General features: G+C 35.4%; 1 protein-coding gene across 1 annotated transcript in view; it reads left to right on the forward strand.

Moving 5' to 3' along the window:
- The window catches only part of ADSS2 (adenylosuccinate synthase 2), a 40,064-nt gene that overhangs the window by 18,038 nt on the left and 8,610 nt on the right, over positions 1 to 13,416 (forward strand). Inside the window, exons 5-9 of the mRNA XM_022579422.3 lie at positions 6,888 to 6,954; positions 7,201 to 7,308; positions 8,307 to 8,388; positions 11,427 to 11,553; positions 12,828 to 12,982. Coding sequence (XP_022435130.1) covers positions 6,888 to 6,954; positions 7,201 to 7,308; positions 8,307 to 8,388; positions 11,427 to 11,553; positions 12,828 to 12,982 — 539 coding nt within the window. The remainder of the gene's footprint in view (positions 1 to 6,887; positions 6,955 to 7,200; positions 7,309 to 8,306; positions 8,389 to 11,426; positions 11,554 to 12,827; positions 12,983 to 13,416) is intronic.

Raw genomic sequence — 13,416 nt, forward strand, 5'->3', positions numbered from 1 at the left:
GGCCATGGCTCACGGGCCCAGCCGCTCTGCGGCATGTGGGATCTTCCTGGACCGGGGCACAAACCCGTGTCCCCTGCATTGGCAGGTGTGGACTCTCAACCACTGCGCCACCAGGGAAGCCCTCTTTTGTAGTGTTTTTTATCTGCTTACACTCACTAATCATTAACCTTATATATATTTTATTTTGTTAACATGAGTCATCTTTAACTTTCTAGTTTTTATGTATGGCCTTTTGGTATTCATTGCCTCTGTCTTGTGAATAAATGATGAAAGCCGCTACTTATCTTCAGAACTTTGTAATGGTCCTCTGTCATCTGCTATGTGAAATTCAATATCAGAATACCACAATTTAGGATTGCAAAGTAGGATAATACCTAGTATGTACTCTTTGAGTAACTTATAACATTAATGCACATAATCAGGTAAGTAGTTCGGCCATGTGTAGATGTAAATATATGCTGATGATATCAATCTGTTGAAAGAACATGGTGTTAAGAGAGATACCTGTGTTCCAGCCTGGATTCGCCACCTTTTTTCATTATAAATGCTTTGGGTCTGTCACTTGACAGTTTGCATTCTTGAAAGTAGCACAGTGGTTAAGCAAGTTACTTAATTCCTTTAGAGTACAAAAACCAAAGAAAATACTAATACAAAGGGGTCAAAGGACCAGAATAATAGGAAAGTAATGTGGTTTAAATTATAACAAATGTGAATTAATTTTTAAATTTTAAAATGTATTATATTTATTTAATAATGGTTTTTCCTTTTCCATAAATTGATATTCTTAAAGGAAAGTATTTCTTAGAGGAGAAGTAGTTAGAGGAGAACTGAGCCCAGAGAGGATAGCTCTGACTAAAATTTAGATATTAGTAGTAATATGTATAATAATATATGTATTCTTTAAAACATGTGTTATTAAAATGTCTATAAGAAACATGTATTTTTAGTACAGTCAATTCTGAAATGGTGAAAAGAAGTAAATAATGTTATCAAAAAATCAAATCAAACTAACTAGAAAATTGCTGAGAATCATTGCTATGTAACCACTTCACATTTTTGCTTCAGGGACTCTCTTACCATAGGACTGAAAGGACAGTTCTCTAAGTGCCATGGTAATTATGGCATTAGAACTCTCATTTCAGTACTGAGCACAAAACCTAGTCTGGTATATAGATGCTTAAAAATATTAATTCGTTCCAAGGATTTAAAAAATTTCCATAAAATCCTGAGATTGTCAGTACAAAGTATGATGGGTGATATGGAGTATAGTATAATACAATTACAGGGTTTAGAATTTTAGGGATCTGGATCCAAATGTTGTGTTTGTGTCCTCTGGCAAGTTATTTGTCTTCCAGGCATTAGTCCCCCCATCGGTAACAATGTCTCACACAAGGCTGTGCCCATGTGGGAAAGAGTTTTAGCTGTTTTATTCATAAATATGCCCAGCACCTAACTTAGGTGCCCTACACCACTTGGCCAAGATGTACTACTTTTTCATCTGGAGGCATACTGTCCTGTAGTTTTTTAGTTTTAGTGCCTTCATTTTTCTGAAAGAGTACATGTAGGGTTGGTATTATTTCCTTTTAAATGTTGGCTAGAATCTTTGAGGGGATGTTTTTAGTTATAAATTCCACTTCTTTAACAGATATGGAGAGATTCAGGTTTTTCTGTTTCTTTTTGTGTCAGTTTTGGTAATTTATGTTTTTTCAAGGACTGTATTCATTTCATCCAACTTGTCAAATTATTGGCATAAGGTTTTTAATGTTTGTATATTATCCTTTTAATTTCTGTAGAGTTTGCAGTGATGTCCTTTCTTTTATTCCTGGTATTGGTAATTTGTATCTTCTCTCATTTTCTCTTGATCAGTCTAACTAGAGCTTTCTCCATTTTATTGATTTTGAGTTTTTTCCCCAAAGAATACTATTTCATTGGTTTCAGCTCTTTATTAGTCCATTCTTTCTACTTTCTTTGGGTTTAATTTGCTCTCTCTTTTTTTTTTTTAGCCTCTTTAGACGCTTATTAGATTATTTATTTTAGACTTTTTTTAATATAAGCATTTAAAGTTATACATGTCTCTCTAACACTATTTTAATTGCATTTCCAAACACTGACATTTTGTATGTTTATTTCCATTCAGTTGAAAATACTTTGTAATTTTTTTGTGATTTCCATTTAATCCATGAGTTAAATATGATGTTTATGTTTCTAAATATTGGAAGATTTTCCTGATTTCTCTCTATTATTTATTTCTAATTGAATTTTGTGGTAGACAGAATATACTCTGTACAATCTTAGCCTTTTAAAATTTGTTGAGATTTGTTTTATGACCCATTATGTGGCCTGTTTTGATTAATGTTCTACATGCATTTAGAATATGTGCTCTGTTCTTGTTGAGTAGTGTTCTTTAAATGTCAATTAAATCAAATTGGAAGATAGCATCGTTCAGATCGTCTGTATCCTAAGTGATTTTCTATTTACTTGCTCTGTCAGCTACTGAGAGGCATGTTAAAAACCTCCAACAATAATTGTGGATTTGTCTATTAATTTCTTTTCAACTCTGTAAGTTTTTGCTTTGTGTGCTTTGAAGCTGTTAGGTGCATGTATTTTTAAAATTATGTTTTTGATGAATTAGCTCTTTCATCATTATGAAATGTCCTCTTTATTTATGGTGATATTTCTTATTCTGAAGTCTACTTTGATATTAATATAGCCACTAGAGCTTTCTTAAGATTAGTGTATCTTTTTCCATCCTCTAATAATCTTTAATCTATTTATATCTTTATATTTATGGCTCATTTATTGTCGACAAGATGTATTTGGGCCTTGCTTTTTATTCATTGTGACAATGTGCCTTTTAATTGGAATATTTTGACCATTTACTTCTAGTACAGCTAATTAGCAGTATGGTTGAATTTATATCTGCCCATTGTTTTCTATTTGTTTTTTTTTCTTCTTTCCTGATTTCTTTGGGATTTGATATTTTAAATATTATCTCCACTATTAGCTTATGAGCTATACCTCTTGTTTTATGAATTTTGGAAGTTGCTCTAGGGTTTATAGTCTGCATCTTTAAATTTCTCATGATCTACCTTAAAATAATGTAACATTTAACCTAAGGTCCTTACAACAAAATGCTTGCATTTCCTTGTAAAGTCCTTTGTGTTATTATTGTCATACATTTCATGTCTACACTGTTATAAACTCCACAATACATTGCTAATATTTTTGCTTTAAACAATCAATTTTCCTTTAAAGAAATTTAAAAATGACTAAGTTGTTGGCCAATTCTTTACATTAGCATACTTAAGCAAGTATGCAAAGAACTATCTATTGCATCATGATTGTGCCCCTTCCCATTGAATCTCATAACAAAATTTTAATATGAGATGTTTATTGAGGAAAAGAGACCTGAGAAATGACTGAGAGTTTAAAATTTTTTTAAGCATTTGAAATCCAAGGTTTGCTGGGTGTCTGTCCTTTGATTCAACAGCTATCGGAAGCCTACTCTATATCAGGTGTGGTGTTGGGCACTGAGGATTCAGCAGTAGAAAAGATAAAAGTCCCTTAATGGAGCTATAGTAGGGAGCACAGGTATGTAATGTACCATGGTATATAGTGATACGTTCTGAGGAGAAAAAGTAAATTAGAGAAAGGAGACCGGTAGTGTCAGGCATTTGGAGGAGGTGGGTGGGGAACTATAATTTTAGATAAAGTGGCCAGGGAGGTTTCACTGAGAAGATGACATTTGAGTAAAAACCTGAAGGAGATGCAAGATGAATAAGGTCTAGAGATATGCTGTACAATCTTGAGGTTATAGATTACAATACTGTATTGTGACTTAAAGTGGTCATATTAAAAGGAAAAAAAAAAACTTAAAAGAAAAAAGACCTGAGAAGGTGTGAGAAGCAAGCAAAGTGGATATTACATGTCCTGAGGCTCACACTGGGCACTTTAATACAGTATAAAAATAGTGTTAATAAAACTTAACTCTGATAATTAAAAAATAATAAGGTGGTGTTAATAAAACTTAATTACTGAAGGTATACAATTATCTTTAATTAAAAAAATTAGACTGAATCCCCAAGGTGGCATTTTGTGTTTTCAGTATCTAGGCTGTAGAGAATGGAAGAGATATTCGAGCAACTTTAGACAAAGACTGTTCTTTCAAAAACAGTAGTTGTGGTGGTATTAAGGCTCCACGCCATGATGAAGCTTCATGAAAGTGATGATTCTGATTGTACTCTTAGCTTCCTGGAACCTAGAAAAACCTAAGAAAACATTAGCTCTACGGCAATATACTTGGCTCACCTGCTTTCCAACAACTATTTGTGATTTGCCAGTTGCCTCTGTAACTTCTTTGAACATAAAAAATAAAACATGCTGAAATGCAAATGCTTTTTTATTCAAAAGAAATGGCGTACTCCAAGGTCTCAATTTTGTCCTAACTGATTTGCAAAGTCTGAGTTTAGTGAAACAGCTCTTAAGAACTATTCTGGCCTCTCAAACGTAGATGAGAAAGGCTAGGCTGGGCACCAAAATAGGAACATCGTGATGAACTAATCGTTATAGTATATAATAGCGATCTATTGGCCAAGGTTTAGAATCCATGTCATAGAAAAAAGTAAACATTTTAACATACCACGTAATATAGAAGGTGTGGCACAAATGGTATACACATATTTTACTCCTTTAATCAGCATGTACCTTATTATACAGAGCCTTCTAGTACCTGAAAAGGGTACTCTGTTAACCAAGGAGGTGAAAGACCTGTACACTGAAAACTATAAGACAGTGATGAAGGATACTGAAGAAGAAACCAATAAATGGAAAGATATTCCATGCTTATGGATTGGAAGAATTAATGTTGTTAAAATGTTCGTACCACCCAAAGCACTGTACAGATGCAGTGCATTTGGAATTCAGTGTGTTCAGTTACATTGGAATTCAGTGCAATTCCAATGGCATTTTCCACAGAAATAGAACAAACAGTTGTGAAGTTTTTGTGGAACCACAAAAGACCCAAAATAGCCAAAGCAATCTTGAGAAAGAATAAAGCTGCAGGCATTATGCTTCCTGATTTCAAATTATATTACAAAGCTATAGTCATTTAAAAAACAGTATGGCTTTGGCATAAAAACAGACACACAGATCAATGGAATGGAATAAGGGGCTCCAAAATAAACCCACACATATGTATTCAATTAATTTACAACAAAGGAGCCAAGAATATACAATGGGGAAGGGACAGTCTTTTCAATAAATGGTGTTGGGAGAATTAGAGTGCTACATGCAAAAGAATGAAACTGGACCACTATCTTAGGCTATACACGAAAACTAACTCAAAATGAGATTAAAGACTTGAATCTAAGACCTGAAACCATAAAACTAGAAGAAAACATAGGTGGTAAACTCCATAACACTGGTCTTCGTAATGATTTTTTTTATTTAACACTGAAAGGAAAGGCAACAAAAGCAAAAATAATCAAATGGGATTACATCAAACTAAAAAACTTCTGTACAGCAAGGGTAACCATCAACAATATGAAAAGGCAAGCTACAGAATGGAGAAATAGTTGCAAATCATATATCTGATACGGGGTTAATATCTAAAATATATAAAGAACTCATACAACACAAGAGAAAAAAAAACAATTTAAAAAAGGACAGGAACTGAACATACATTTTTCCACAGAAGACATTAAAGATCACCAACAGGTACATGAAGAGTTGCTCAACATCACTAATCGTTAGGAAAGTACAAACCAAAATCACAATGAGGTAATCACACTTGGCAGAATGTCATCAAAAAGACAAGAGATATGGGCTTCCCTGGTGGCGCAGTGGTTGAGAGTCCGCCTGCCGATGCAGGGAACATGGGTTCGTGCCCCGGTCCGGGAAAATCCCACATGCCGCGGAGCGGCTAGGCCCGTGAGCCATGGCCGCTGAGCCTGCGCGTCCAAAGCCTGTGTTCCGCAACGGGAGAGGCCACAACAGTGAGAGGCCCGCGTACCGCAAAAAAAAAAAAAAAAAGAGATAACAAGTGTTGGTGAGGATGTGGAGAAAAGGAAACCCTTGTGCACTGTTGGTGGGAATGTAAATTCGTGTAGTCTCGGGGAAGAGAGTACAGAGAGGGAAGGGGAGAAGAAGAGGGAGAGAGAAGAGAGAGAAGGCATAGAGGCGTATTCAGACAGGAAAATCATATGCCTTGGAGCCAAGGACTTAAAAGAATGCCTATATGATGGTATGGGAGGGCAGAAAGGGGGCAGAGCATAGTGTAAGATGAAAGGGCAGACTATACAAGGAGCACATGTAAAATAGTTTTGTCTTTTCCTTTTAAGCATTAGAAAGATACTGAGTTTTAAAGACAACAGTGGTGATATATCTGTGTGTTGGAAAGATGACTGTGGCTGCATTAAAAGGTAGGAATTAGAGGTGTCCAAGAGTGGAAATAGGTACACTCATTAGGAGGCTACAGCTTTAGTGAGAGGTGATGGAAGCTTGGGACCAGTGAGGAAGAGGGAGATAATTAACATAATCCCTAGATTTCTGGAGCCCAGAACTTCAAGAGGATATCTTAGTAAACTGAGATTTATAGAATTGTAGGGTAGGGTACTCCAGAATTACTCTCTTAAGGACTCATTTTTTAAAATAGAATAGATTGCAATATATAGAAATGAATGATCAGGCATATTTTCATATTAATATACCAGTTAGCATTATAATCTTCACTCCCACCATTGTTGCTTTTTAAAATGTATCCATTCAACTTGTCATAAAGAAATTAGGCTTAAGGAATTTATAACTTCAGTAATTTAAAATGCAATATATGTTGCTTTCCTGTATTACTTTTGTCTCAGCAACAAATGATTTTGTTTTTTCCCCCTCAGTATTTGATTTTCATCAAGCGGCCGATGGTATCCAGGAACAACAGAGACAAGAACAAGCAGGAAAAAAGTATGTTTTTGTGTGTGTGTGTATGTGCAGTTTAAGCATATCTAGTCTTTTTTGTTTAAATTCTAAGCCAGAAGTTTAAGAAAAATAACTATTAGGATATCCTTTTTAGATTTCAGAGAAAATCAATAAGACTGTGAAAATAAACTTAAAGGAAATAGCATAAAAATTTCATTCTTTGTGTTGATCTGACCATAAGAACTGCATCTTTCTTTTCTAACTCAGAGCTTGTTTTGATTTATTTTAAAGTTTGGGTACCACAAAAAAGGGCATTGGCCCAGTTTATTCTTCCAAAGCTGCTCGGAGTGGACTCAGGATGTGTGATCTTGTTTCTGACTTTGATGGCTTCTCTGAGAGGTAACTACCTTGCATTTCAAAATGGATTTTTAGGATTTTTAAAACCCAATATGCAAATTGATAAAAATCAGTTGAGTAGTGGTAGTTGGCTTTTTTGTTTCATTTGAAATATTAAAGTTTTTTTATTACATTTGAATTGGTCCTTAATTTGAAATTAACTTCACGAAAACAACATGATGTTGATATCATATCAGTACCACAAAAAGACAAAGCCAAAATTATATTTAAGGATTGGAGTTTGGAATGTTTTACTGAGAAATAGAGATGCTTCCAGGGGGATGTGGCAGTGCTGTGGTGGGGTCACCACAGCCTAGGGTCCTCGGATTTTCAGGTCCAAAGACTCTGTTGTGTCCTCCCACCGGGAAATAATTAGGCTCTCAGGTACTGGTGAACTATTGCGTATCAAGCTCACCTTGAAAAATAGAAATGCCCCATTGACACTTAATCTCTGTAGAAAAAATCTCCATGGGAAACCTGATAATCATCCGAAAACTGTATGGTGACTCAGTGATGAGGCGTTAGCTGGTCACATCTAATAACAGATGGCATCAGAGATCACTCGCTGTATCGATTTTCAGTCAGCAGTTTGTCTGTCTGCACTGTTGGGACACCTCCACTAAGAATATTGGAGACAAATTGCTAACGCCTGCCTCTGTCTCTCTTAAAAGCGTCATTTTAGACCGTCCCCTTTTGTCTTTCATGCAGTACAATATAGTTAATTCGATTTAAGTCTTGTGGTTACAGATTTCAGTCATTCCCTCCTCCTCCCACCCCTCACCTTAATTATATTGTTGATATCCCTATCAGTAAAAAATATTTTGAGTGTATCATTTATTCATATGACTGATCTTCTTTATTAGATTCTATTTCTCAGAGTGTAACTTCAGTTTGGGGATTGTTATTAAGACCACTTATCTCCAGAAACCATTTGAATCAAATGAAATTATTCAGAATATTTTTAAACAGAGCTGAGGTCTTGATTTATCTGTAATTTTCAGGTTCAAAGTTTTGGCTAACCAGTACAAATCTATATACCCCACGCTGGAAATAGACATTGAAGGTGAATTACAAAAACTCAAGGTAATGCTTTCTGATATTTATAATGTCCTTTTTAAAACTCGTTTGCCAAATTGGCATCTAGATCTTTCATTCATTCAGTCTTTGTATTAGGAACTGAAAATATAAGGTTGAAGAACATGTGGTTAGTAAGTGCCACACAGATATGTATAAAGTATTATAGGTAAGAAATGGTGAAGTGAATTTGTAATTTTAAGTTTAAAAACATATAGCCTAAAAGGATGTGGCATGTTTGAGTAACTTTACATGATGTAGCTTAAACAAAATATTGAGTGGGGAGCAGGGAGCAAGAATAAAGTACCTGAAAATAAAATTAGACAAGTAGGGAGCAAATCATAGGTCTTATGCTGGCCTTATATGCAGTGATAGGGAGTTTAGCTATTGAATAATTTTTGAGCAGAAAAAAAGACTAGCTTTGTATCATATAAAAATCATTCATAGGAATTTGGGGGATAGATCAACAAAGGGACAAGTACGAGATGATAACTTTTAAAACTAACCAGCCCATTTAGGACTGTTACCCCGTAGGGTCAATTTCTTTAGCACTGTACTCTTAAGAGACAAGTAAGGTAATTGGCCAAAGATCAGGCCCACAGTTGGTGCCTGAGTTAGCCAGTAGTCAAGTTGCCTATCCTCTCCACCCTTCCATTCTTCCAAAATCTTTGGTGAGTTTCAAGCTGCTTCTCGTGTGTCTGATTGTCACTCTTAAATAAGTATGACATCAATTCCAGAACTGAATAGGAATTTACATACCTGATATGTCATTTTAGAATTGTTGCAGGCCTTAGGTCTAGCCACTCACTGAATTTCTAAAAAAAAAATGACCTCCAAGGAACATTATAAATGTTAAGTATTTGGATTTCAGTGTATGGATTGTTGCTTGGAATAGACTGCCATTTTGTTTTCATTCTGTCATGCAACAAATATTTTAAATTTATTACTAGCAACTTGGAAATATTTACGTGCTAAAGTACAGGTATATCTTTTCAATTATATTTTATACATGTTCTGAATGAAAGTAAATTAGGTGAATAATAATGACCAGAATTAGGTAAAAAGATTCTTAATAGGTGATAAACAATATTTCCCCCTTATCCTTGGTTTCACTTTTCATGGTTTCAGTTTCCCATGGTCAACTGCAAAACAACTCATAAGTTTTAAATTTGAGAATTTCTGAGTAGTGTGATGAAATCTCTTGCTCTTCTGCTCCATCCTGCCCAAGATGTCAGTCATCCCTTTGTCCAATGCATCCCACCCATTAGTCATTTAGCAGCCATTTCACTTATCAGATTGACTGTCATAGTATCACAGTGCTTATATTCAAGTGACCCTTATTTTACTTACTAACGGCCCCAAAGCACAAGAGTTGTGATGCTGGCAATTTGGATACACCAAAGAGAAGCCATACAGTGCTTCCTTTAAGTGAAAAGGTGAAAGTTCTCAACTTAATCAGGAAAGAGAAAAAATCATATGCTGAGTTGGTAAGGTCTACAGTAAGAATGAATCTTCTTCTATGAAATTGTGAAGAAGGAAGAAGAAATTTATGCTAGTTTTGCTGTTGAACATCAAACTGCATAAGTATAACAATGCATGATAAGTGCCTAGGATGAAAAAGACATTAAATTTGTACAGTAAGATATTTTGAGGGAGAGAGAGGCCATATTTATATAACTTTTATTACAGTATATTGTCATAATTTTTCTATTTTATTATTGGTTATTGTTGTTAATCTCTTACTGTGCCTAATTTGTAAATTAAACATTATCATAGGTATGTATGTATAGGAAAAAACACAGTATGTATACAGTTTGGTACTGTCTGCGGTTTCAGGCATCCCCTGGGGGTCTTGGAACCTATCCCCCTAGGATAAGGGGGGGACTACTATATGTTGAACCAAGACTTTAAGGAGCAAGGGTTGTGATGAATAGTACGGTCATTTCAGGCATTAAAAAAAAGGACTAAAACAGGAAGAAGCATGAGATTGGGGACTAGGGCCAAGGGGGGAATTATATTTTCATCAATAGGTATAACATACTCAGGTGAGTTCATGAGTGGATCCTGGAATTTCCATACTAGTCTGGCTAAATATTTAAACATGGTTGAAACTAGATTTTATTGTAGTTATACTATAAGCTTTGGGGAAACTCTTGTTTATATTATATTTTTAATTGAATTCCTAAAATGAAGCAGTATTATTAATACTTTAAACGTGTTTTGAGAAAGTTTTATCATGTTTGTGTGTATGTTAGTATTTGATATTATCTACTAGTAATACTGCTAAGGTATTTTACTGTAATGGAATACAATGGGAAAAGAATAAGAGAATATTAGTAGTCAATTATTGATACTTACGTGCTTGGCAGTGTCACTTGTGGCCTTCACCACATTTTGAGAAAAACCTTGATGCAGCTTATGGTTATATGGGCTATAACTTCTGCTTTTCTAATACCTACAAAATATAAAAGCATAATGTAATATATTCAGTTCTTGTTTATTTTCCTGAAAGCTGGTTTATGAAGTATGAGTACTTGGCTATTTGGAAGATTGTCATCATTATTTGCAGTGAGGTTAAAATAGAACCTTTGGGGCTTCCCTGGTGGCACAGTGGTTGAGAGTCCGCCTGCCGATGCAGGGGACATGGGTTCGTGCCCTGGTCTGGGAAGATCCCACGTGCCACGGAGTGGCTGGGCCCGTGAGCCATGGCCGCTGGGCCTGCGTGTCCGGAACCTGTGCTCCGCAACGGGAGAGGCCACAACAGTGAGAGGCCCGCGTACCGCAAAAAAAAAAAAAAAAAAATAGAACCTTTGAATTTCATTGTATCTCTACTTTTCTTGAAATAGTATCTCTTTTCTGGTTCTGGAGAATCAGCATGAGAGACCAAAGCCAATCCAAATGTTGCAGTAGGGTGAGCACCGTCACCAATCCCTTTCTACTTTGCATTGGTCAGTTTTCACTGTCAAAGTCAGGTAATTTTTACTCGTATTGGTTTCATTGTAAATTTATTAGTATACGTTGAACTTGGTTTTTGTCTTTGTATATAGAGTTATATGGAAAGGATTAAACCAATGGTGAGAGATGGAGTTTATTTCCTATACGAGGCTCTACATGGGCCACCAAAGAAAATCTTGGTAGAAGGTGCGAATGCAGCACTACTAGATATTGATTTTGGTAAGTGAGATATGACTTATGGGGAGCTTAACTGAGTCCTAAATTGCTTAAGATATAAATAATTAACGTTAGCATTAAAGGATTTTGAAATAAGCTTTTTTGCTTGTATATTCAGGAATGATGAAAGTTTGTCATCTTATACTAACCCTTTTTTTAAAAAAGGAATATTTTGTGTTAAGTTCTGCAATTCCGTAGAAAAATGAAATCACTATTTGGGTCAGTAGGTTTGGGTTTTTATAAACTGATTTTTTTTTGTTGTTTGGTTTATGGTTCAATTCCAGACCTCATTTCCTTGGAACTGTAAGATGATTAGATGAATCCTTTGAAAGGACCTTTAATTCAGCCTTTTTTAAAAAATCAAAAGCTAATATACATTGTTATTAAACATGCACATTCTAAGATCTATGGAAGTCTGTTTAATTGACTCCCTGGACGTGAGATTCTGAGTGGATTTAGAGCATTTCCTCCATCTTCAAAAAGTTAATGCTATCGTCTTCAAACTGCTGCCTTTCTTGGCCTAATTCGTTGGCCTTTTCATCTAAACATGATCTTTCAGGATAAATCTGATTGCTCTCAGCTCTTACTGGCATTTCATTGGCTTTTGACTCCAAGTAAGCCAATTAAAGTGTATTTCTGTATAGTAGATATGTATTTTTGATACCATAATATGCCTATCCAATCTGGAAAGAAAGCAGTGTCTAATTAGCATAGTGAATAGTTTAAGTATGAAGAGGATCTTGGGGCCAGGGTTTGGGGAGGGGGGGAAGTACACCACTCTTTGCTTACTCTTGTCGTTTCTGGGATTATTCCCTGAAGACAGATAAAAAGGTCAGAAAATGCTGAATACCACAAAATTCTTAGTGTACTGTTGTCACTCCAGGTTGCTGGCACACCTTAATATTTGTATCAGGGGAGTAAAATAAATTTGCTTTAAACTAACAGGAGAGTGTTAAAATATATATAAGTCTGCATAGTAGAATAACACCAGAGTTTTGGCATTAAATTATTTAGCAGCCTATTAGGTGAGTGCCTACCAGACAGAGCTGAGTAATTACATGTACTCAAGGAGCCTCTCTAGTATAAGCACTACAGCTGTAGCTTAACCACCTATGTTTTTATCTCTCTACAGACAAAAGGAATCAGGAATAAAACATCGAGGCTTTGAAAGGGCGGTTACAGTTATATTCTCAAATACCTAGAATATACTCAAATGCAGAATTTTTAAAATAATGTCTATCATTTGTGTATATTTTACTATTTGTTTCTATTTTTAGGAACTTACCCTTTTGTAACCTCTTCGAACTGTACAGTTGGAGGTGTTTGTACTGGCTTGGGTATGCCCCCTCAAAATGTTGGAGAAGTGTATGGAGTTGTGAAGGCTTATACAACTAGAGTTGGTATTGGTGCCTTTCCTACAGAGCAAGACAATGTGAGCCTATTTCTCAGTAAATCTAATTTAGAAGTTTTAAAATAAAAAAATCATGCTTTTTTTCCCCTTAATGAATTATTATCTTCTGTGCATTTCACTTAATTTGCAAGAGTAATCAGAGCAACATTAAAGAAAATTATATACACCTTTATTGTTAGTGGCAGCAGATTGACAACAAAAGGGGAGGGATTAGTGGGTGCTTAAAGGTAATTGTAATTGCAAGGCTAAGTGACAGGTGGGTTTATGAAGGGGATTAAGATGGTAGAGGAGAAAGAAGCTAAAAATAACAACTATCTTTCACCAAGAGCTTATTAGGAGTCGATTGAGGAAAATGATCTCCAGACATTGTCTAATCATAGCCGACACTTACTTGGTGGTGACTTTGGGCCAGGCACTGTTTAATTGCTGTAAACTTAGAAGCTCTTTGGGTCCTC

The sequence above is a fragment of the Delphinapterus leucas genome, chromosome 1 (genome assembly GCF_059928025.1).
Source record: "Delphinapterus leucas isolate spDelLeu-1000000601 "Yukka" chromosome 1, BTC_Dleu_Yukka2, whole genome shotgun sequence".
NCBI lineage: Eukaryota > Metazoa > Chordata > Mammalia > Artiodactyla > Monodontidae > Delphinapterus > Delphinapterus leucas.